Source organism: Ranitomeya imitator, chromosome 6 (genome assembly GCF_032444005.1).
Source record: "Ranitomeya imitator isolate aRanImi1 chromosome 6, aRanImi1.pri, whole genome shotgun sequence".
Lineage (NCBI taxonomy): Eukaryota > Metazoa > Chordata > Amphibia > Anura > Dendrobatidae > Ranitomeya > Ranitomeya imitator.
Window position 1 is genome coordinate 365,410,335 of NC_091287.1, and position 26,516 is coordinate 365,436,850.

At 44.5% G+C, this 26,516-nt stretch overlaps 1 protein-coding gene across 1 annotated transcript in view; it reads left to right on the forward strand.

Annotated features, from left to right (window-relative positions):
• The window catches only part of RTTN (rotatin), a 327,600-nt gene that overhangs the window by 144,338 nt on the left and 156,746 nt on the right, over positions 1 to 26,516 (forward strand). The window contains exon 28 of the mRNA XM_069730984.1: positions 14,207 to 14,361. Coding sequence (XP_069587085.1) covers positions 14,207 to 14,361 — 155 coding nt within the window. The remainder of the gene's footprint in view (positions 1 to 14,206; positions 14,362 to 26,516) is intronic.

Below are 26,516 nucleotides of genomic sequence, written 5' to 3' on the forward strand. Positions count from 1 at the left end.
TAGTAGTAGTTGAAAGAATGGACCGCAGACAGGCATCGAAGGCCTAAAATAATAACACATGGCTGTAGGCAATTTTAAATTGGTTCCAGGGGTACACGGACAGCAGTGGTGTGGTCAGTGGAGGCCTAGTGGAAGGAGTGACCGCAGACAGGCATCGAAGGCCTAACATAACAAACTTGGGCTGGCTGTAGGCACTTTTAAATTGGTTCCAGGGGTACACGGGCAGCAGTGGTCTGGTCAGTGGAAGTCTAGTGGAAGGAGTGACCGCAGACAGGCATCGAAGGCCTAAAATAATAACACATGGCTGTAGGCAATTTTAAATTGGTTCCAGGGGTACACGGACAGCAGTGGTGTGGTCAGTGGAGGCCTAGTGGAAGGAGTGACCGCAGACAGGCATCGAAGGCCTAAAATAATAACACATGGCTGTAGGCAATTTTAAATTGGTTCCAGGGGTACACGGACAGCAGTGGTGTGGTCAGTGGAGGCCTAGTGGAAGGAGTGACCGCAGACAGGCATCGAAGGCCTAAAATAATAACACATGGCTGTAGGCAATTTTAAATTGGTTCCAGGGGTACACGGGCAGCAGTGACCTGGTCAGTGTAGTAGTAGTTGAAAGAATGGACCGCAGACAGGCATCGAAGGCCTAAAATAAAAAAATTGGGCTGGCTGTAGGCAATTTTAAATTGGTTCCAGGGGTACACGGCCAGCAGTGCCCTGGTCAGTGTAGTAGTAGTTGAAAGAATGGACCGCAGACAGGCATCGAAGGCCTAAAATAATAACACATGGCTGTAGGCAATTTTAAATTGGTTCCAGGGGTACACGGACAGCAGTGGTGTGGTCAGTGGAGGCCTAGTGGAAGGAGTGACCGCAGACAGGCATCGAAGGCCTAAAATAATAACACATGGCTGTAGGCAATTTTAAATTGGTTCCAGGGGTACACGGACAGCAGTGGTGTGGTCAGTGGAGGCCTAGTGGAAGGAGTGACCGCAGACAGGCATCGAAGGCCTACAATAATAACACATGGCTGTAGGCAATTTTAAATTGGTTCCAGGGGTACACGGGCAGCAGTGACCTGGTCAGTGTAGTAGTAGTTGAAAGAATGGACCGCAGACAGGCATCGAAGGCCTAAAATAAAAAAATTGGGCTGGCTGTAGGCAATTTTAAATTGGTTCCAGGGGTACACGGCCAGCAGTGCCCTGGTCAGTGTAGTAGTAGTTGAAAGAATGGACCGCAGACAGGCATCGAAGGCCTAAAATAATAACACATGGCTGTAGGCAATTTTAAATTGGTTCCAGGGGTACACGGACAGCAGTGGTGTGGTCAGTGGAGGCCTAGTGGAAGGAGTGACCGCAGACAGGCATCGAAGGCCTAAAATAATAACACATGGCTGTAGGCAATTTTAAATTGGTTCCAGGGGTACACGGACAGCAGTGGTGTGGTCAGTGGAGGCCTAGTGGAAGGAGTGACCGCAGACAGGCATCGAAGGCCTAAAATAATAACACATGGCTGTAGGCAATTTTAAATTGGTTCCAGGGGTACACGGGCAGCAGTGACCTGGTCAGTGTAGTAGTAGTTGAAAGAATGGACCGCAGACAGGCATCGAAGGCCTAAAATAAAAAAATTGGGCTGGCTGTAGGCAATTTTAAATTGGTTCCAGGGGTACACGGCCAGCAGTGCCCTGGTCAGTGTAGTAGTAGTTGAAAGAATGGACCGCAGACAGGCATCGAAGGCCTAAAATAATAACACATGGCTGTAGGCAATTTTAAATTGGTTCCAGGGGTACACGGACAGCAGTGGTGTGGTCAGTGGAGGCCTAGTGGAAGGAGTGACCGCAGACAGGCATCGAAGGCCTAAAATAATAACACATGGCTGTAGGCAATTTTAAATTGGTTCCAGGGGTACACGGACAGCAGTGGTGTGGTCAGTGGAGGCCTAGTGGAAGGAGTGACCGCAGACAGGCATCGAAGGCCTAACATAACAAACTTGGGCTGGCTGTAGGCACTTTTAAATTGGTTCCAGGGGTACACGGGCAGCAGTGGTCTGGTCAGTGGAAGTCTAGTGGAAGGAGTGACCGCAGACAGGCATCGAAGGCCTAAAATAATAACACATGGCTGTAGGCAATTTTAAATTGGTTCCAGGGGTACACGGACAGCAGTGGTGTGGTCAGTGGAGGCCTAGTGGAAGGAGTGACCGCAGACAGGCATCGAAGGCCTAAAATAATAACACATGGCTGTAGGCAATTTTAAATTGGTTCCAGGGGTACACGGACAGCAGTGGTGTGGTCAGTGGAGGCCTAGTGGAAGGAGTGACCGCAGACAGGCATCGAAGGCCTAAAATAATAACACATGGCTGTAGGCAATTTTAAATTGGTTCCAGGGGTACACGGGCAGCAGTGACCTGGTCAGTGTAGTAGTAGTTGAAAGAATGGACCGCAGACAGGCATCGAAGGCCTAAAATAAAAAAATTGGGCTGGCTGTAGGCAATTTTAAATTGGTTCCAGGGGTACACGGCCAGCAGTGCCCTGGTCAGTGTAGTAGTAGTTGAAAGAATGGACCGCAGACAGGCATCGAAGGCCTAAAATAATAACACATGGCTGTAGGCAATTTTAAATTGGTTCCAGGGGTACACGGACAGCAGTGGTGTGGTCAGTGGAGGCCTAGTGGAAGGAGTGACCGCAGACAGGCATCGAAGGCCTAAAATAATAACACATGGCTGTAGGCAATTTTAAATTGGTTCCAGGGGTACACGGACAGCAGTGGTGTGGTCAGTGGAGGCCTAGTGGAAGGAGTGACCGCAGACAGGCATCGAAGGCCTAAAATAATAACACATGGCTGTAGGCAATTTTAAATTGGTTCCAGGGGTACACGGGCAGCAGTGACCTGGTCAGTGTAGTAGTAGTTGAAAGAATGGACCGCAGACAGGCATCGAAGGCCTAAAATAAAAAAATTGGGCTGGCTGTAGGCAATTTTAAATTGGTTCCAGGGGTACACGGCCAGCAGTGCCCTGGTCAGTGTAGTAGTAGTTGAAAGAATGGACCGCAGACAGGCATCGAAGGCCTAAAATAATAACACATGGCTGTAGGCAATTTTAAATTGGTTCCAGGGGTACACGGACAGCAGTGGTGTGGTCAGTGGAGGCCTAGTGGAAGGAGTGACCGCAGACAGGCATCGAAGGCCTAAAATAATAACACATGGCTGTAGGCAATTTTAAATTGGTTCCAGGGGTACACGGACAGCAGTGGTGTGGTCAGTGGAGGCCTAGTGGAAGGAGTGACCGCAGACAGGCATCGAAGGCCTAAAATAATAACACATGGCTGTAGGCAATTTTAAATTGGTTCCAGGGGTACACGGGCAGCAGTGACCTGGTCAGTGTAGTAGTAGTTGAAAGAATGGACCGCAGACAGGCATCGAAGGCCTAAAATAAAAAAATTGGGCTGGCTGTAGGCAATTTTAAATTGGTTCCAGGGGTACACGGGCAGCAGTGACCTGGTCAGTGTAGTAGTAGTTGAAAGAATGGACCGCAGACAGGCATCGAAGGCCTAAAATAAAAAAATTGGGCTGGCTGTAGGCAATTTTAAATTGGTTCCAGGGGTACACGGGCAGCAGTGACCTGGTCAGTGTAGTAGTAGTTGAAAGAATGGACCGCAGACAGGCATCGAAGGCCTAAAATAAAAAAATTGGGCTGGCTGTAGGCAATTTTAAATTGGTTCCAGGGGTACACGGGCAGCAGTGACCTGGTCAGTGTAGTAGTAGTTGAAAGAATGGACCGCAGACAGGCATCGAAGGCCTAAAATAAAAAAATTGGGCTGGCTGTAGGCAATTTTAAATTGGTTCCAGGGGTACACGGGCAGCAGTGACCTGGTCAGTGTAGTAGTAGTTGAAAGAATGGACCGCAGACAGGCATCGAAGGCCTAAAATAAAAAAATTGGGCTGGCTGTAGGCAATTTTAAATTGGTTCCAGGGGTACACGGGCAGCAGTGACCTGGTCAGTGTAGTAGTAGTTGAAAGAATGGACCGCAGACAGGCATCGAAGGCCTAAAATAAAAAAATTGGGCTGGCTGTAGGCAATTTTAAATTGGTTCCAGGGGTACACGGGCAGCAGTGGTGTGGTCAGTGGAGGCCTAGTGGAAGGAGTGACCGCAGACAGGCATCGAAGGCCTAAAATAATAACACATGGCTGTAGGCAATTTTAAATTGGTTCCAGGGGTACACGGGCAGCAGTGACCTGGTCAGTGTAGTAGTAGTTGAAAGAATGGACCGCAGACAGGCATCGAAGGCCTAAAATAAAAAAATTGGGCTGGCTGTAGGCAATTTTAAATTGGTTCCAGGGGTACACGGGCAGCAGTGACCTGGTCAGTGTAGTAGTAGTTGAAAGAATGGACCGCAGACAGGCATCGAAGGCCTAACATAACAAACTTGGGCTGGCTGTAGGCACTTTTAAATTGGTTCCAGGGGTACACGGGCAGCAGTGACCTGGTCAGTGTAGTAGTAGTTGAAAGAATGGACCGCAGACAGGCATCGAAGGCCTAAAATAAAAAAATTGGGCTGGCTGTAGGCAATTTTAAATTGGTTCCAGGGGTACACGGGCAGCAGTGACCTGGTCAGTGTAGTAGTAGTTGAAAGAATGGACCGCAGACAGGCATCGAAGGCCTAAAATAAAAAAATTGGGCTGGCTGTAGGCAATTTTAAATTGGTTCCAGGGGTACACGGGCAGCAGTGGTGTGGTCAGTGGAGGCCTAGTGGAAGGAGTGACCGCAGACAGGCATCGAAGGCCTAAAATAATAACACATGGCTGTAGGCAATTTTAAATTGGTTCCAGGGGTACACGGGCAGCAGTGACCTGGTCAGTGTAGTAGTAGTTGAAAGAATGGACCGCAGACAGGCATCGAAGGCCTAAAATAAAAAAATTGGGCTGGCTGTAGGCAATTTTAAATTGGTTCCAGGGGTACACGGGCAGCAGTGACCTGGTCAGTGTAGTAGTAGTTGAAAGAATGGACCGCAGACAGGCATCGAAGGCCTAAAATAAAAAAATTGGGCTGGCTGTAGGCAATTTTAAATTGGTTCCAGGGGTACACGGGCAGCAGTGACCTGGTCAGTGTAGTAGTAGTTGAAAGAATGGACCGCAGACAGGCATCGAAGGCCTAAAATAAAAAAATTGGGCTGGCTGTAGGCAATTTTAAATTGGTTCCAGGGGTACACGGGCAGCAGTGGTGTGGTCAGTGGAGGCCTAGTGGAAGGAGTGACCGCAGACAGGCATCGAAGGCCTAAAATAATAACACATGGCTGTAGGCACTTTTAAATTGGTTCCAGGGGTACACGGGCAGCAGTGGTCTGGTCAGTGGAAGTCTAGTGGAAGGAGTGACCGCAGACAGGCTTCGAAGGCCTAACATAACAAAATTGGGCTGGCTGTAGGCACTTTAAATTGGTTCCAGGGGTACATGGGCAGCAGTGTATGGTCAGTGGAAGTCTAGTGGAAGGAGTGACGGCAGACAGTCTTCGAAGGCCTAACATAACAAAATTGGGCTGACTGTAGGCACTTTTAAATTGGTTCCAGGGTAACACGGCCAGCAGTGGCCTGGTCAGTGTAGTAGTTGTAGAAAGAAGGGACCGCAGACAGGCTTCGAAGGCCTAACATAACAAAAATGTCAAAACAATGGTATTGTCAGTGCCAGGCATTGAACGATGTCAGCGGCTAGACTACACATTGGTGAAGCTGTGAGAGATAATTTTGCTAGTGGTAGAGCACTGTTTGAGCTGGGGGGGGGAACTGTCTTGTGGCCGGCGGTACAGGCACAGGGCCCCTCATATTACAACGGTGTGTCTGACGTTGGGTGCGCACCACCACCGCCAGAGACACTTTATTGTACTATGAGGGACCCAGTGGCAGTGCCGTCGACCAAAAGCGGCCACACCCACCTCTTCAGACAAACAGCACTCTCAAGGGTCCAAGCGCAAAGTGGCGATAGCACGGCCCCGTGTGGGGAGTTTGGCCATTTCGTGAGGTGGAAACATGTCGTATGCTGGACAATCAGGTGAAGAAAATTACGAGATTGGAAAAGTCATTCAGAATAGTCCACAGGCAAGACCTTTTCATAGGAAAGCTAGGTGTCAGCCGGGCAGGGTGGGGCAAAAGATTTTGAAATCCAGTTGTGGTTCATTTTAATGAAGGTTAGATCATCTACATTTTGGGTAGCCAGACGAGTCCTTTTTTCTGTTAGTATTGAACCTGCAGCACTGAATACTCTTTCTGATAGGACACTAGCTGCCGGGCAAGCAAGCTCCTGCAATGCATATTCTGCCAATTCTGGCCAGGTGTCTAATTTGGATGCCCAGTAATCAAATGGGAATGACGGTTGAGGGAGAACGTCGATAAGGGATGAAAAATAGTTTGTAACCATACTGGACAAATGTTGTCTCCTGTCACTTTGAATTGATGCTGCAGTACCTGTCCTGTCTGCGGTCATAGAAAAATCACTCCACAACCTGGTCAGAAAACCCCTCTGTCCAACGCCACTTCTGATTTCTGCCCCTCTAACACCTCTGGTCTGCTGGCCCCTGGAGCTCGTGTGAGAACGATCACGGGCGCTGTGTGCAGGGAATGCCAGAAGCAAACGGTCAACAAGAGTTGATTGTTTTGTTGCTAATATTAGTTCCAAGTTCTCATGTGGCATAATATTTTGCAATTTGCCTTTATAGCGAGGATCAAGGAGGCAGGCCAACCAGTAATCGTCATCGTTCATCATTTTTGTAATGCGTGTGTCCCTTTTGAGGATACGCAAGGCATAATCCGCCATGTGGGCCAAAGTTCCCGTTGTCAAATCTGCGGTTGTGCTTGGTTGAGGGGCAGTTGCAGGCAAATCTACGTCACTTGTGTCCCTCAAAAAACCAGAACCCGGCCTTGCCACGCCACCAATTTCCCGTGCCCCCGGGAAAGCTTCCTCATTAAAAATATACTCATCCCCATCATCCTCCTCATCCTCCACCTCCTCTTCGCCCGGTACCTCGTCATGTACACTGCCCTGACCAGACAATCGCTGACTGTCATCAAGGCTTTCCTCTTCCTCTGGTGCAGACGCCTGATCCTTTATGTGCGTCAAACTTTGCATCAGCAGACGCATTAGGGGGATGCTCATGCTTATTATGGCGTTGTCTGCACTAACCAGCCGTGTGCATTCCTCAAAACACTGAAGGACTTGACACATGTCTTGAATCTTCGACCACTGCACACCTGACAACTCCATGTCTGCCATCCTACTGCCTGCCCGTGTATGTGTATCCTCCCACAAAAACATAACAGCCCGCCTCTGTTCGCACAGTCTCTGAAGCATGTGCAGTGTTGAGTTCCACCTTGTTGCAACGTCTATGATTAGGCGATGCTGGGGAAGGTTCAAAGAACGCTGATAGGTCTGCATACGGCTGGAGTGTACAGGCGAACGGCGGATATGTGCGCAAAGTCCACGCACTTTGAGGAGCAGGTCGGATAACCCCGGATAACTTTTCAGGAAGCACTGCACCACCAGGTTTAAGGTGTGAGCCAGGCAAGGAATGTGTTTCAGTTGGGAAAGGGAGATGGCAGCCATGAAATTCCTTCCGTTATCACTCACTACCTTGCCTGCCTCAAGATCTACAGTGCCCAGCCACGACTGCGTTTCTTGCTGCAAGAACTCGGACAGAACTTCCGCGGTGTGTCTATTGTCGCCCAAACACTTCATAGCCAATACAGCCTGCTGACGTATGCCAGTAGCTGCCCCATAATGGGAGACCTGGTGTGCAACAGTGGCAGGTGCGGATGGAGTGTTTGTGCGACTGCGGTCTGTGGACGAGCTCTTGCTTCTGCAGGAGGACGAGGAGGAGGAGGAGGAGGGGGTGCGAACGGCTACAGACAACTGTTTACTAGACCGTGGGCTAGGCAGAACTGTCCCAAACTTGCTGTCCCCTGTGGACCCTGAATCCACCACATTTACCCAGTGTGCCGTGATGGACACGTAACGTCCCTGGCCATGCCTACTGGTCCATGCATCTGTTGTCAGGTGCACCTTTGTGCTCACAGATTGCCTGAGTGCATGGACGATGCGCTCTTTAACATGCTGGTGGAGGGCTGGGATGGCTTTTCTGGAAAAAAAGTGTCGACTGGGTAGCTCGTAGCGTGGTACAGCGTAGTCCATCAGGTCTTTGAAAGCTTCGCTTTCAACTAACCGGTAGGGCATCATCTCTAACGAGATTAGTCTAGCTATGTGGGCGTTCAAACCCTGTGTACGCGGATGCGAGGCTAAGTATTTCCTTTTTCTAACCATAGTCTCATGTAGGGTGAGCTGGACTGGAGAGCTGGAGATCGTGGAACTAGCGGGGGTGCCGGTGGACATGGCAGACTGAGAGACGGTGGGAGATGGTATTGTTGCCGCCGGTGCCCTAGATGCAGTGTTTCCTACTACGAAACTGGTGATTCCCTGACCCTGACTGCTTTGGCCTGGCAAAGATACCTGCACAGATACAGCAGGTGGTGCGCTAAATGGTGGTCCTACACTGCCGGAAGGGATGTTGCGTTGATGACTAGCTTCATTGGCCGAGGGTGCAACAACCTTAAGGGACGTTTGGTAGTTAGTCCAAGCTTTCAAATGCATGGTGGTTAAATGTCTATGCATGCAACTAGTATTGAGACTTTTCAGATTCTGACCTCTGCTTAAGGAAGTAGAACATTTTTGACAGATGACTTTGCGCTGATCAATTGGATGTTGTTTAAAAAAATGCCAGACTGCACTCTTTCTAGCATCGGATACCTTTTCAGGCATTGCAGACTGAGCTTTAACCGGATGGCCACGCTGTCCTCCACCAGGTTTTGGCTTTGCCACGCGTTTTGGGCAAGATACGGGCCCGGCAGATGGAACCTGTGGCGATGTTGATGCCTGCTGCGGCCCCTCCTCCTCCTCTGCTTCAGAACTGCTGCCGCCTGCACCCTGTTCCCCCAATGGCTGCCAATCGGGGTCAAGAACTGGGTCATCTAATAACTCTTCTTGTACCTCCTGCGCAACTTCGTCTGTGTCACCGTGTCGTTCGGTGGTATAGCGTTCGTGATGGGGCAACATAGTCTCATCAGGGTCTGATTCTTGATCAGCACCCTGCGAGGGCAATGTTGTGGTCTGAGTCAAAGGACCAGCATAGTAGTCTGGCTGTGGCTGTGCGTCAGTGCACTCCATGTCAGATTCAATTTGTAATGGGCATGGACTGTTAACTGCTTCACTTTCTAAGCCAGGGACGGTATGTGTAAAGAGCTCCATGGAGTAACCCGTTGTGTCGCCTGCTGCATTCTTCTCTGTTGTTGTTTTTGCTGAAGAGGACAAGGAAGTGACTTGTCCCTGACCGTGAACATCCACTAACGACGCGCTGCTTTTACTTTTACCAGTTTCACGAGATGAGGCAAAAGAGCTAGAGGCTGAGTCAGCAAGATAAGCCAAAACTTGCTCTTGCTGCTCCGGCTTTAAAAGCGGTTTTCCTAATCCCAGAAAAGGGAGCGTTCGAGGCCTTGTGTAGCCGGACGACGAACCTGGCTCCACAGCTCCAGACTTAGGTGCAATATTTTTTCCCCCACGACCACCTGATGCTCCACCACTACCACTACCCTCATTACCAGCTGACAATGAACGCCCCCGGCCACGACCTCTTCCACTAGACTTCCTCATTGTTTTAAAAACGTAACCAAACTAACGTTATTTGTTGCAGTCACACAACTTACACGGTGAGCTATAACTTCAGTATGATTTAGCTACCCCTTTACAGGTTGGTGAGACCACAGCGAAAATCAGGCCCAATGTTACACACTCTTTTTTTGGTGGCTGCAAATTAGAGAGATGCCCCACACGCAGGACTGTCACTGAAGCACAAATGTTAATATTAATGTCACACTATTATTTTTTTTTTATTTTTATTTTTTTCAGGAACACTTTAGAAACCCCCCAAAAAAAAAAAAATAGATTTTTGCAGGGAGAATTTAGAAAACAAATGTAACAAACTATATGCTTTCTATGGGCCACTGAGTGAGAGATGACGCACACAGGAATCAGGAGTGGCACACAAGCCCAGAGGCCAATATTTTTCTACCAATGATTGATGGAGTTATTTTCTCTGGTAGATTTTGGAACCCAAATCAAGGAAAAAAAATGTAGGCTTTCTATGGACCACAATTGGAGAGAGAGAGAGAGAGAGATGGCACACCCAGGAGTCAAGACTGGCACACAAGCAGAAAGGCCAATATTAATCTCCCACTGTTTTTTTTGGTTGTTTTTTTTTTTTTTTTTTTCAGGGAGACTTTAGAAAAAAAAATAATAAAAAAAATATGATTTTATCAGGAAGAATTTAGAAACCAAATAAAATAAAATGATTTTTTCAGGGAGAATTTAGAAAACAAATAAAACCAAAAATAGGCGTTCTATGGCCCACTGACTGAGAGATGACGCACCCAGGAGTCAAGACTGGCACACAAGCAGAAAGGCCAATATTAATCTCCCACTGTTTTTTTTGGTTGTTTTTTTTTTTTTTTTTTTCAGGGAGACTTTAGAAAAAAAAATAATAAAAAAAATATGATTTTATCAGGAAGAATTTAGAAACCAAATAAAATAAAATGATTTTTTCAGGGAGAATTTAGAAAACAAATAAAACCAAAAATAGGCGTTCTATGGCCCACTGACTGAGAGATGACGCACCCAGGAGTCAAGACTGGCACACAAGCAGAAAGGCCAATATTAATCTCCCACTGTTTTTTTTGGTTGTTTTTTTTTTTTTTTTTTTCAGGGAGACTTTAGAAAAAAAAATAATAAAAAAAATATGATTTTATCAGGAAGAATTTAGAAACCAAATAAAATAAAATGATTTTTTCAGGGAGAATTTAGAAAACAAATAAAACCAAAAATAGGCGTTCTATGGCCCACTGACTGAGAGAGAGAGAGAGATGGAACGCTTAGTACTGGCACACAAGCCCAAAGGGCAATATTAATCTCCCTTTTTTTTTCCAGGGAGAATTTCTGAAACCCAAAAAAAAAATAAAATAGGCTTTCTATGGCCCACTATTTGTGAGAGAGATGGGACGCTCAGGACTGGCACAGATGGCACGCTCAGGACTGGCACAGAAGCCCAGAGGCCAATATTAATCTCCCTTTTTTTCTGGGAGAATTTATAAAACCAAAAAAATATTTAAATAGGCTTTCTATGGCCCACTATTTGTCAGAGAGATGGCACGCTCAGGACTGGCACAGATGGCACGCTCACAACTGGCACAGAAGCCCAGAGGCCAATATTAATCTCCCTTTTTTTCTGGGAGAATTTATAAAACCAAAAAAATATTTAAATAGGCTTTCTATGGCCCACTATTTGTGAGAGAGATGGCACGCTCAGGACTGGCACAGATGGCACGCTCACAACTGGCACACAAGCCCAGAGGCCAATATTAATCTCCCTTTTTTCAGGGAAAATTTATAAAACCAAAAAAAAAATTAAATAGGCTTTCTATGGCCCACTATTTGTGAGAGAGATGGCACGCTCAGGACTGGCACAGATGGCACGCTCACAACTGGCACACAAGCCCAGAGGCCAATATTAATCTCCCTTTTTTCAGGGAAAATTTATAAAACCAAAAAAAAAATTAAATAGGCTTTCTATGGCCCACTATTTGTGAGAGAGATGGGACGCTCAGGACTGGCACAGATGGCACGCTCAGGACTGGCACAGAAGCCCAGAGGCCAATATTAATCTCCCTTTTTTTCAGGGAGAATTTATAAAACCCAAAAAAAAATAAAATAGGCTTTCTATGGCCCACTATTTGTGAGAGAGATGGCACACTCAGGACTGGCACACAAGCCCAAAGGCCAATATTAATCTCCCACTGTATTTTTATCAGGGAGAATTTATACACCCCACAAAAAAAAATACAGAAAAATGAAAAGGCTTTCTATGGCCCACTATGTGAGAGAGATGGCACACACAGGGATGGCACTCTAGCAGAAATGCCAAATTGCCAATCTTAATCTCCCACCAAAAAAAAAAAAAAAAAAAAAACAGGGAATGTCCTACAATTACTATCTCCCTGCCTGCAGTAATCTCAGCCAGGTATGGCAGGCAGCTACTATCTCCCTGCCTGCAGTAATCTCAGCCAGGTATGGCAGGCAGCAATAAGGAGTGGACTGATGCACAAATGAAATAAAAAGTGTGGACAAACAAAAAAGATAGCTGTGCAGAAAGGAAGGAACAAGAGGATTTGTGCTTTGAAAAAAGCAGTTGGTTTGCACAGCGGCGTACACACAGCAATGCAGCTATCAGGGAGCCTTCTAGGGCAGCCCAATGAGCTACAGCGCTGAGGGGAAAAAAAAAAAAAAAAAAAATTCCACTGTCCCTGCACACCGAGGGTGGTGTTGGACAGTGCAAATCGCTGCAGCACAAGCGGTTTTGTGGTTAATGGACCCTGCCTAACGCTATCCCTGCTTCTGACAAAGCGGCAGCAACCTCTCCCTAAGCTCAGATCAGCAGCAGTAAGATGGCGGTCGGCGGGAACGCCTCTTTATAGCCCCTGTGACGTCGCAGACAGCAAGCCAATCACTGCAATGCCCTTCTCTAAGATGGTGGGGACCAGGACCTATGTCATCACGCTGCCCACACTCTGCGTTTACCTTCATTGGCTGAGAAATGGCGCTTTTCGCGTCATTGAAACGCGACTTTGGCGCGAAAGTCGCGTACCGCATGGCCGACCCCGCACAGGGGTCGGATCGGGTTTCATGAAACCCCGACTTAGCCAAAAGTCGGCGACTTTTGAAAATGTTCGACCCGTTTCGCTCAACCCTACTTGTCACAGCTCTGCGTCCACCATTGTTGCAGATTTTTCTGCAGATTTTCACATTTTAGCGGTGACAGTCCAGTGCGTTACTGCACAAGAACGACCTTGCTGAGGACTTGCAAGTCTGCAGAATGCTGTGATATGTGTGCATACATTTTCTAGTACCTCATCCCCTTGTACGCTCTGTTCCTCGGAAGCCTTCGAGCATCTGGAGCTTGCGTAGAGTTTCCCACTTCTGCCTCTGTGGAGTGTAAGTGCACGATGAGGAGACTAATAGTATACGCTGTTGTGTTTACATGGGAAGAATGCGGTGTCTGGCCATTATAGGACTTCTGCTGAAAGTCTACGTACTGTAGACTCTGGTCACTAGATGCCTCGGCAGTTTGTGTTTGTGCGGTTTTTCCCCCACCAGTTTTTCTTCCTCTCCCTCTCCGTAGACCTCTATAGGCAGCAGACTATTTGATCCTCCACGAAAGACAGATTTGTGCAGTTTTTGACTGTAAATGATCAGTGGGAGAGACAAGAAGTGAATGACAAGTGGGAAATGAGGCATTTTTCATATATATATATATATATATATATATATATATATATATATATATATATATATATATATATATATATATATATACACGGTGTGTGTGTGTGTGTATATATATATATATATATATATATATATATATATATATATATATATATATACACGGTGTATATGTATGTGTATATATATATATATATATATATATATATAATATATATCTATTACAAGGATTCTGCTCTTGTACTATTGATTTCTAAAATAAAAAATGTCAGTTTGTTTGACAGAAGACTGATGAAATGTCCAAAATGCTCGTGAGCGAGTGGGAGGAAACTTAGATCTCCGTCCACCGGAACATATCAGCAATATAATTAGCAGTGAAGAAGTGGAGGCTTGGTTTCCTTACCGGACTCTTCTCCTTCGGTGTATTCTTAGGTATAATGAAGCTGTGGAGAGCCCTAGATCTAATTAATGATGTACTGCTTGCCGGCTAATGATGAACACTTTGTAGAGCTCTGCAGCTGCGAGCATTTTCCAGAACTTGGCTGCCGAACTGATATTTTGCTTTATGTGAAGTCATTTGTTTAGCGGTATTGATGTTATTACAGTGCTTCAAAAATGTGAGAGATCTAAGCATATGTGTATCTGCTTTACGGCTAATCACAGGTTTGGCCATTTCTGGGAATGTCACCTTGTAATTCGGCGTTCTGTGCCGTTAATTTTCCTTGCTTTTTTTAAGACCAAGGTTGTCAATCACCATTTTCTTTCCTTGTGTGATTCCTGGGCAAGTGTGTCATCAAGGCACACAGTAAATTTTAATGTTCCTTTTTTTTAATTTTTTTTTTTTTTTAGAGTCCAAGTCCACTGGTGGATCTAATCGTCCAGAAAGAGCAACCGGCCAAAAAGGACTTGGCCGATACACAAGCAGCTGTGCGGCAGCATCTGCAGAATGAGCTGATGGTGTTCTATAACACGCTAATGCTCTGCTTAACTTCACTTACTGATCGGTAAGTGCCAACTTGCATTTTAAATCCAGATTTTGATGACGCCGAATTAGTCACAAAGGGTTTAAGGACATTTGACACTTGTGTTGATTTATGAACCATTAAGTTTGGAACGTTTTCTTTGCTTACTTGTTTGTTTTTCGCCAAGCTGTAAATTAAGAGCTGTCCCTTTTTATGTGTAAGTTTAGTGAGCCTTGAGCATCGTCGTCTTTTAATCCTTATGTACCAATTATGAAGAAAGAATATACAACAATGCTCATTAGACCAAGTAAATTACCACTTTTTTCTGTCTGATCCAGGCTTCTTATATTAGAGGCCATGTCTGTTTTTCTATGGGACTGCTTGAAAAAGCTGAGTGCAGCGCTCATCAGCCCCAAAGGAAGTGAAAAAGGGCTATGGTCAGGCATGCGCACCCCCGATCTATTCTAGTGGGGTGTAAAAGTTCCCTATTCTGCCGATCAGTAGGGCTCCCAGCAGTCACCCCCCCCCATTGATCTGTAAGCTGTCACCTATCTTCACTGGAGAACTTTTAACTGTGATATTCGCTTCTGAAAGGAGCCTTCACACACATTTAAAAAAAAACTGCTTTTTTAGGTGTTTTTTTTCTTTTTATAGGTGTTGTTTTTTTTACAACTTTTTTAAAACTTTTTTTCAGTTACTAGGTGAGTATTCAATGGCTATATCTGGGACTTTATTAAAAAAAAAGAGTTCCTAAACACTATTACAGGTAATTGCAACTTACCTGCCTGTTGTGCATCTCACTGTTCTTTATTTTTTTTATATCTATTTTTTACTTTTCAGGATGCAGCCAGGCCCATTATTTTTGGTCTTGTAAACTGTGGTGTCTGTTCACATGGGATGCACTTAGATAGCGCTGGGCAGCCCGCCTGATCGAATAGAGTGGACGTCACTAATAGGCTGTAAACCAGATACTATGCGTTACTTGTATGTGACCAGCCCCCTATACAAGCCACTTTTTTGTGCAATCATATACTAAGCAGTCACCTCCTCCATGAATTGGTAGCCTGTGAGTGGTTGCCTCATCGGTAGTTTTGCACCTGTGTGGCCGCCATCTTAACTACATGGGTCTGCTGCATCCGGACAGTGCATTTGTTTGGAGACCTGGGCAGGTCAACATCGCTGCCCTTTTTCTGCTGTTTATTCGGCAGTCCTATCAGCTTGCACTTGTCTCATTTGCTTTATTCAATCTGATATGATAAGGGTTAAATTGCAGTCAAAGATCAGTACAGAATATGCTCAATCTGCTAGTCATTATGAGGGCTGTGGAGTCGGTAAGCCAACCTCCGACTCTTCAATTTCTCCGACTCTACCAAAATGGGCTCTGACTTCGACTCCACAGCCCTGGTTGTTGTTGTTATTATTATTATTATACAGTGTTACTATTTTCTTTCTTTCTTCTTGCATCTTTCCTATTATTGTTACTCACATGCCTCCATTGGAAGTTTTCACTGTTGTTGTTCCATGATGCCGTTTGGAGCTGTGAAGCGATTACATTATTCTTTGCCCGGCTTTGTTCACAATTCAGCACACATCGCTAGTTCTGTGTAAGAAGATAAAAGGCAAAAACTTTATTAGGAAATAAGAGCTAATTGTTGGTTATTACACTGTAAAAATAATTAATCCTCTTAGCGTTAATAGTTGATTGCACGCTGCACATATCTGTTTCTGCAGCACAATGTTGGCGAACGGCAAATCTAATGATAAAATGGCCTCACTCGGATGCCGGCTGTTCTCGTTTTCACTTCATTTTTAATAGGCTTTTTCATGCTTGATATGTTTTCTAATGGTAATTAACCTTTAATGAATGCTGTATCAAAAATTAAGTTCTATCTATCCGCACAGAGCCTAAAAGGTTCATTACCCATTTTCTTTTCACGGCTTTCGCAGAGGAGCCAGGATATGTTCGGTATATCTGTCTCCATTGATGTCAGCTGAAGCCCGGTTGTGGTTTTGTTGCTATCTGACGCCTGCACATATTAATGTTCTACCCAGTTAACACAGGACTGCATATTTTATATACATGTATTGTAAAAACACAAAAAAGACTAAAGTTATACTTTGCTCATGTGCTACAACAGAATTTGATGACCCCAACAGGAAAGGCTTCTGTGCATATGGGCCCTTTGCAAGCTGTTAGATCATCACAATGTACAATTCCACCTGATTTTTGGGTGTAGAAGTGGGTCCACTTCCCTCTTGGGCCCTTGTGTGGCTTCACATGTAGCACCTATGGTTTGTCTGCCCCTGTTTATAGCAGTAGGATATGTGAAAAGGGTGTCCAAAGATACGGGCCAGCTTCTGGGGGAAAAAGCCAATTCTGAGGGCTGTAGGTGGAAGCACCTCCACCTTTTTTCCTGGACCTACTGTGCAGGGTATTGAGGGCAGTGTAAAGTCCTGCAGTGCGCAGGCGCTGGGCCTCTCTGACCTTTCCCGGCGCTGCAGTACTTTGTTCTGCCCTCAGCTGCTTTTGGCCGGTTGCACTCTTTCACACGGACAATGTGAAGGTGTAGCAGCATAATGGCAGCCCTGACTACAGGGCTCATGTGGCAGAACAAAAGACCTGGTGCCAAAATCGCTGTAATGGCTTCAGTTTTGGAGGGGACTAGAACTGTAGTGCCACGTGTGGGAAGTAGCAATAACAGTCAATGTCGTCTCTCTAACGAGCCTTGTCACATGAATTGGGTTAACAGACAAAACCAAAATTGAGACGCGCCATGAGGATTAGTGCATGTGCTGCACATTGATGCAGTTATGTGTAACAAGTGAAGTTAGTATGTTACTTACCAAAAATAGGGTACTTCCGCTTTAATTTTTGATACAGAGGTACTGGGATTAAAACATAACATTTATTCGATGTAATTTTGCCACTACTGACATGTGACATGTGAAGTCCCAATAATTGGACCCCATGAAGAATCATGTACGGGGCAAATATGTCGGAGGCTGAAGTTCTCTTCAGTGGAAAGATAGATGCTCTGAGTAGACTAGGTTAGCGAGTCGGTGCGGGGTCACCCTTGTTGGGGCGAGGAGCATGTTTAAAGCTAATATTGAGGTTTAAACATTGGTTAGCACTGCAGCCTTGCAGCGCTGGGGTCCTGGGTTCAAATCCCACCAAGGACAACATCTGCAAGGAGTTTGTATGTTCTCTCAGTGTTTGCGTGGGTTTCCTCCCACACCAAAGACTTATTGATAGGGAATTTAGATTGGGAGCCCCAATGGGGACCGTGATGATGTCTGTAAGGTGCTGCCGAGTTAATGGCGCTATAGAACGGAGTAAAATAAATAAGGGATAGATTGATTTTCAGCCTCCTTATTACACAGCAAATGAAATTGGGCACAGATGAACCAACATCCAGGGTCCCCCTAGTGATTAATGACCTGAATATACTGTTAGCTATTTATGTATTTATTTTTAAAGCACCATTAATTCTGGGGTGCTGTGCTTGTGAAAAGGGTGACATACATATAACATACACAAACTAAACACACTGACAGACTGGAAAAGAGGGGGAGAGGAATCTACAGTACAGGGTATATGGTAAGAGACAATAGGTCGGGGGTGGGGGGTTGCAGCAGCTGCGGGGGTAGTGAGGTGCCAGCGGGGTTGTTGCAGGCAGCGTAGGTAAGAAACAAGTTGTTTAAACCTTGTATGGCTTATTTGTACCTTATGCTCATTTTGGGGAATGAATGTTTTCATCTTGGTACTTCTGTTGATCGTTTGGTCCACAGTATTACACGTTACTGGCATGAGTGTTTGCGTGCCTATAAGAACTCTTTACTGCAGCTAAACTCTCCAGCCTTTGCCAATATGCCGATTGCCCATGCAAAGGCTGCTCTGAGAACCTCTGATTTACATGTCAAATATAAGGAATTTTATGACGAAGTAACATCACACCTGTAGTGCAGATTTTATTAGGATCTTTGTGTATGAAGAATCAAGAAAGTCTGTCAGCTCGCTATACTTGGTGCTCTGCCCCTTTTATGAATGTGTAAATGGTTTAATGAGTTTTGGTGGTGAAAGACTTCCTGTAAGGCTACTTTCACACATCAGGTTTTTGCTGTCGGGCTCAATCAGGCTAAATTTCAAAAAAACGGATCAGGCGAATGTTGCCGCTGGATCGTTTTTTTTTTTTCCCATAGACTTGTATTCGTGCCGGATTGCGCCGGATGACATTGCGTTTTGCCGGATCCGGCAATCTGCCGTTTCTGGAGAAAACGCCCATAACAATGTTTTTTGTCTCCGACGAAAAAGCAGGGAGCGCCTAATCCGGCACTTCCAGCTGTTTGCTAGACTGGAAGCCTATGGGAGCTGGAAGGTGCCGGATTCCGTTTTTTTAAACTGAGCATGCTCCAAATTTTTTTATCCAATAATTTAGATATGCTAGTCGGATCCGTCCAAAAAATGGATCCGTCGCATCAGTTCTTCACAATCTGCATCGGATTCGTTTTTATACAACATTTGCCAGATTGTGCCTGATGCAAAAAACCTAATGTGTGAATGCATGCCCCTTAAGTATAGTGCCCGGGGATCTGCGGGCTGTACCGCAGACCCAGGCATGGGGGACTAAGTGCAGGACGGGGGCCATGACGGTAAGTGAGTCGGCGTCTCTGCCGGGGGAGGGGAGAAACGTGCAGGAACGCAGGTGCTACATAATTTTATTGATGTTTATTTATTAACTAGGTCGGGTATTCTAGAATATGTATGTAGTATAAATCCCGCGCCAATATCGCTACGCGGCCGCAACCAATCAGCGAAGCGTGGTTCAAATCCCGCACCAATTCTCGGCCGGCTGCGCCTGTCGCTGATTGGTTGTGGGCGGCTGGCGTGACCAATCAGCGACTCGGGATTTCTGTTACAGACAAACAGACATAATTAGACGCTTATATAGTAGATGCACAGGTCTTTTGAAGTAAACCTGTCACCAGATTTTTGCTACCCCATCTGAGAGTATCATGCTTTATGGGTTAGGCTATGTGCACACAATGCGGATTTGTAGCGTTTCTGCAGCGTTTTGCCACGCGTAAATTCTCCAAAAACGCAATGGATTACTTAAGCAATGTTAACCCCTTTACCCACAAGGGTGGTTTGCACGTTAATGACCGGGCCAATTTTTACAATTCTGACCACTGTCCTTTTATGAGGTTATAACTCTGGAACGCTTCAATGGATCTTGGCGATTCTGACATTGTTTTCTCGTGACATATTGTACTTCATGATAGTGGTAAAATTTCTTCGATATAACTTGCGTTTATTTGTGAAAAAACGGAAATTTGGGGAAAATTTTGCAATTTTCCAACTTTGAATTTTTATGCCCTTAAATCACAGAGATATGTCATGTAAAATACTTAATAAGTAACATTTCCCACATGTCTACTTTACATCAGCACAATTTTGGAACCAAAAATTTTTTTGTTAGGCAGTTATAAGGGTTAAAACTTGACCAGCAATTTCTCATTTTTACAACACCAATATTTTTTAGGGACCACATCACATTTGAATTCATTTTGAGGGGTCTATATGATAGAAAATAACCAAGTGTGACACCATTCTAAAAACTGCACCCCTCAAGGTGCTCAAAACCACATTCAAGAAGTTTATTAACCCTTCAGGTGTTTTACAGGAATTTTTGGAATGTTTAAATAAAAATTAACATTTAACTTTTTTTCACAAAAAATTTACTTCAGCTCCAATTTGTTTTATTTTCCCAAGGGTAAGAGAAGAAATTGGACCCCAAAAGTTGTTGTGCCATTTGTTCTGAGTATGCTGATTCCCCACATGTGGGGATAAACCACTGTTTGGGCGCACGGCAGAGCTCGGAAGGGAAGGATCGCCGTTTGACTTTTCAATGCAAAATTGACAGGAATTGAGATGGGACGCCATGTTGCGTTTGGAGAGCCCCTGATGTGCCTAAACATTGGAACCCCCCACAAGTGACACCATTTTGGAAAGTAGACCCCCTAAGGAACTTATATAGATGTGTGGTGAGCACTTTGACCCATCTAGGGCTTCACAGACGTTTATAACGCAGAGCCGTGAAAATAAAAATAAAAAATTTTCCCACAAAAATTATTTTTTAGCCCCCAGTTTTGTATTTTCCCAAGGGTAACAGGAGAAATTGGACCCCAAAAGTTGTTGTCCAAGTTGTCGTGAGTATGTTGATACCCCATATGTGGGGGGGAACCACCGTTTGGGCGCATGGGAGGGCTCGGAAGGGAAGGAGCGCCATTTGGAATGCAGACTTAGATGGAATGGTCTGCAGGCGTCACATTGCGTTTGCAGAGCCCCTAATGTACCTAAACAGTAGAAACCCCCCACAAGTGACCCCATATTGGAAACTAGACCCCCCATGGAACTTATCTAGATGTGTTGTGAGAACTTTGAACCCCCAAGTGTTTCACTACAGTTTATAACGCAGAGCCGTGAAAATACAAAATCTTTTTTTTTTCCACAAAAATTATTTTTTAGCCCCTAGTTCTGTATTTTCCCAAGGGTAACAGGATAAATTGGACCCCAAAAGTTGTTGTCCAATTTGTCCTGAGTACGCTGATACCCCATATGTTGGGGTAAACCAGTGTTTGGGCACACGGGAGAGCTCGGAAGGGAAGGAGCACTGTTTTAGTTTTTCAACGCAAAATTGGCTGGAATTGATCGGACGCCATGTCGCGTTTGGAGAGCCCCTTATGTGCCTAAACAGTGGAAACCCCCCAATTATAACTGAAACCCTAATTCAAACACATCCCCTATCCCTAATCCCAACGGTAACCCTAAACACACCTCTAACCCTGACACACCCCTAACCCTAATACCAACCCTATTCCCAACCGTAAATGTAGCCCCAACCCTAACTTTAGCCCCAACCCTAACTTTAGCCCCAACCCTAACTGTAGCCTTAACCCTAGCCCTAACCCTAATGGGAAAATGGAAATACATTTTTTTAAAATTTTTCCCTAACTAAGGGGGTGATGAAGGGGGATTTGATTTACTTTTATAGCGGGTTTTTTAGCGGATTTTTATGATTGACAGCCGTCACACACTGAAAGACGCTTTTTATTGCAAAAAATATTTTTTGCGTTACCACATTTTGAGAGCTATAATTTTTCCATATTTTGGTCCACAGAGTCATGTGAGGTCTTGTTTTTTGTGGGACGAGTTGACGTTTTTATTGGTAACATTTTCGGGCACGTGACATTTTTTGATCGCTTTTTATTCCGATTTTTGTGAGGCAGAATGACCAGCTATTCATGAATTTCTTTTGGGGGAGGCGTTTATACTGTTCCGCGTTTGGTAAAATTGATGAAGCAGTTTTATTCTTCGGGTCAGTACGATTACAGCGATACCCCAGTTATATCATTTTTTTATGTTTTGGCGCTTTTATACGATAAAATCTATTTTATAGAAAAAATAATTATTTTTGCATCGCTTTATTCTGAGGACTATAACTTTTTTTTATTTTTTCGCTGATGATGCTGTATGGTGGCTCGTTTTTTGCGGGACAAGATGACGTTTTCAGCGGTACCATGGTTATTTATATCAGTCTTTTTGATCGCGTGTTATTCCACTTTTTGTTTGGCGGTATGAGAATAAAGCTTTTTTTTTTCTTTTTTTTTTTTTACGGTGTTCCCTGAAGAGGTTAACTAGTGATATAGTTTTGTAGGTGGGGTCGTTACGGACGCTGCAATACTAAATATGTGTACTTTTATTGTTTGTTTTTTTAATTTAGATAAAGAAATATATTTATAGGAGGAATTTTTTTTTTTTTGGGGGGGGGGGATTTTTTTCGAATTTTTTTTTTTACATCTTTTTACACTATAACATTGCTCCAGGGGGGGCATCATGTTATAGTGTAAGATCACTGATCTGACACTTTGCTGTGCACTGTGTCAGATCAGCCATCTGACGTGCACTTCTCCTGTCTTCCCTGCGCCTGCTCTGAGCAGGCGCAGTGAAGCCACCTCCCTGCAGGACCCGGTGTTTGATCGCGGTGTGCCGAGGGTTAATGTGTCGGGGGCGGTCTGTGACTGCTCCTGGCACCTAATGCCGGATGTCAGCTGCGATAGTCAGCTGACACCCGGCCGCGATCGGCCGCCCTTCCCCCGTGAGCGCGGCCGATCGCTATGACATACTATCCCATCGAGGGTCAGATAGGCCCAGGTCACCTCGACGGGATTGTACGTCTAAGGTCAGAAAGGGGTTAATCAGTGGCATTCCTGAAGTGTTGTGCACATGATCCTGAAATTTCTATCCTTATTTGCAGCATTTTTTTTCTGCAGCATGTCAATTCTTTTTGTGGCTCTGCAGCATTTCTGCACCCATTGACTTCCATTGAGTTGGTCAAATCCACAGCAAAAACGCATGTGTAAAAAGGTTTGCAGATTTGCTGCCAAAAATGCTGCAATTTGTCAAAGGGAAAAGATTTCAGAAGGAGGAAGAGTGTGTGGGCGGAGAATATGTGCCTGTCTGTCTGTGTGTGTACCCAGGCGTTGTCTGATGGGACTACTACTTCCATCCGGCAACGTCTTTTGTCACATATGACAGAGACCGCATATGCCGATGATGGGAGAATAGTCTCATCATCAGGCGCCTGTGTTCAGTCAAAACATTTACATAATTACATACATATTCACATACACTATACATACTTGCCGATCGCTAAATCCCCGACTCCCACATCTCCTGCAAATAATAAAAATAATAAACCAACATATACTCCCTGTCCTCCGTAGTCCATTTAATACAGAGTGTCCCACGTCGATCTCACCCGGCCGCCGGTGATACACTGATAGGAGATAATCACTTCCACAGTGTATCACTGAGCCGCAGTTAGAGTTCACTGGAGTTCATTAGCTGATCAGCTCTGGTGCTCTCACTTATGGCATTGCTGTGTGGGAAAGTTCTCACACAGCGGTAGTGCCCTAAGTGAGAGCACCGGAGCTGATGAACTCCGGTGAACTCTCACGGCGGCTCAGTGATACACTGCTGGAGCAATTAGCACCTGTCACTGTATCACTGGAGGCTGGGTAGAGCGGTGACATTTTCCGATGTGACTGTTCTACACGTGAGATCGTCGTGGGACACTCTGTATTAAATGGACTATGTTGGACATTATAGTATTATATGTTGGTTTATTATTTTTGATTGTTTCAAAAGTCTGAGCTCCTCATCCTGATTATGGGCCACAGACTCCATTAGCGGCTTAGTTCGCCTAGAGCCCCTTCGTTTTCCCATTTATTGCATTGCTCCACAGTTTCTCGTTGGAAGGTGATTTTTCCTTCCACATGTTGTAACCAGCTTAACCAGATAAATTGGAAATTGTTCTGAAGAAGGTCCAGTGGGACCGAAAACGTTTAACTGTTGAAACTGTATCTGGGACGTGCAATAAAGTCAATTAACTTCACCTTACAACCAATTTGAGTGCCAAGATTATTGTATACACTATGTGTGCACCGGCGCCCTTAGCTTCCCTGGGGAGATGGACATGTGTCGCTTCTTTCCAGCATGTCTAAATATCACTAGCACAATGTATAGGGCGAGGTGTTTCCACATGGTTCAATGAACACATGCGGAATCAACTGCGTTCAAAAGCCGGCAGCGCTTTGGATGAAGCGGACATGTGCTGCGTCCAAAGCGCTGCCGATTACTGACCGTGGGGACGTAGCCACAGTTGCTGTTTTGTTACAGCATATGTAGGTTAATTATGTTAATGTTCCTGCATAGGCTGGTGACTGTGTGTGTGACTTTATTTAATATTAATGAGGGTATCTGGCTGAAGAGGTTGAACAAGGAAATTTCCTCACATTTTTTTTTCCATAGATCTTTATTTAGCTTACAAAAATGCATACAAAACCGCATGAAAAAATGCACCAAAAGCATGTGGATTTTCCACTGCGTTTTTCTGCCAAGAGATGCAGAAACCTTGCAGAAATGTCTACAAGCAAATCCGCAACATGCGCACATAGCCTCAGAGTCCCTGATTTTAGCACTTACTTTACTGGGTGTTGCAGTTTTGATTAAAAACGGTTTTATCTGCTGCAGATCTAGCAGTTCTTAATGCAGAGCTCTGTATAACCCTGCTCCCACCACTGATTGACAGCTTTCTGTGTACACTGCATAAGGATAAAGCTGCCAATCAGTGGTGTGGGCGGAGTTGGACTACCTGGCCGCAGGTTTACTAGTCCTCTTGTGATGATCTTCTGCTGATAAAAGTGATTTTATAAAAACTACACTAAGCAGCCTTGTAAATGATACATCCCTGAAATCAGGGTCTGCCACTGCTGCTCTCAGAATAGATAGCAAAATCCTGATGACCAGTTCCCTTTATTTTAATTGGATTGAGGTCTGGGCTCTGATTGGGCCATTGCCACACTGTGATATGTTTTTCTTTTTCATTTGATTGCATCTGAATGTACAAAATGAATGACTCCTAATGCCTTCTATACACATATAGAGGGTTAGTCATTAAACACGAAGCACTGTGAGGTGCTGGAAGAATTCTTTAAGTCAGCAAATAAATAATAAGACATTCCAGCAGCAGAGAAGCCGCGATCAACCCTTCAGAAGCTTCAACCCATTATTTTGGAGCAGCCAAGTGTCATTTTGTCTATTTTTTTTCCCCAGGGTCTGTAAGTACCTGTGCCATTGATATATAACACAACAAAGGAATAATCAAGTATAGTACATGTCATATCAGAAAATTTAAAAGCCCCTCTACATCCATGCCTTATCCAAATGACAGCTCGTCACTGGCCAGTATTTCTTAAATCTCCAGCATATAACAAGCCTTCAAATAATGTCAAGAAAACCTCGACGAATTGTAGCAAAGAGATAGAAATCGCAAACCTGTACGCAACCAGTAGTCATTTTACTGGTAAATTAGCAGCCAAACCCAGATGTAAGGCTAATGCACGGAGAGGGAAGCACATCTGTGTACGGAGATCTGTATTCCAGACCATTCCCTGGCAGCAAACAAAGCGGCCGCCAAATTGTAATGTCTGTTATCAAGCATAAATTACATTGTGTCATATGCCAGTTTGTTCTATACAAAGCCTCACAGAGTATGAAAGAATTATAGGTTTTAAAAGAACCTCTGCAACGACCTTACACCAGTGACATGTTCCCTGAGTGACAGTACAAAACACAACAAGCCCCCTCTAGACAATCTGGAGGAGAAACTCTTTATGACTGCAACAGATGGGATGATCCTGTTGATCAAATGCCAGATTTAGCGTCCAATTTGGCAATAAGTAGAGATGGGAAAACGGAATGAAATCTGGCAGGCTGACACACTGGCTGAATCAAATATTGCTACCAGCCTGATGGTTTTATCAGAAAATAATTGTATTCAAAATAAATTCTTGAAAATTATTAGGCAATTCTAAAGTCAATATAAAAAGATGAATATACAGATAATTGCCAAAGGCATACTTTTTTATTATTTGACAATGGTGTCGTATTTGAATAAATTCTTATGCAGTAATAGATAAAGATCTATTTTGGGGAGTATGTCAGACATAAGAGTGTGCAAAATTTTTAGGCAGGTGTGGATTAAGTGCTGCAAAGTAAAATTGCTTTAAAAGATAGAAGGGTTTATATTTATCAATTAGCAAAATGCAAAATCAATGAGCATTTGTTGTGACCACCCTTTGCCTTGAAAACGGCATCAATTCTTCTACGTACACTTGCGCACAGTGTTTGAAGGAACTTTGCGGTCCAAACATCTTGGAGAAAAAGAAAAACACAGATCTTGCGCTAATAGTTTTCTCTTCATGAAATCCTATACGTACTCGATGATGATGAAATCAGGGTTCAAATCACTCCTTGTTCTTCTTTGCTGGATATAGTTCTTAATTGCATTGGCTGTGTGTTTGGGGTCATTGGATCCAAACATACACTGCTCAAAATACCACGTCCTAGACAGGGTGGATTGATTTAAATCACGCCGATTTAAATCATGATTTAAATCACGATTTAAATCAAAAGATTTTTTTCTATTTAAATCGGATCGATTTAAATCATGATTTTAATCATGATTTAAATCACTGATTTAAATCAAAAGGTTTTTTTTAATATAAATCACGATTAAAATGAGAAGTGAGAGCAGTGCGCATGTGCGCCCATAGTTACACGGACGAAACTAGGG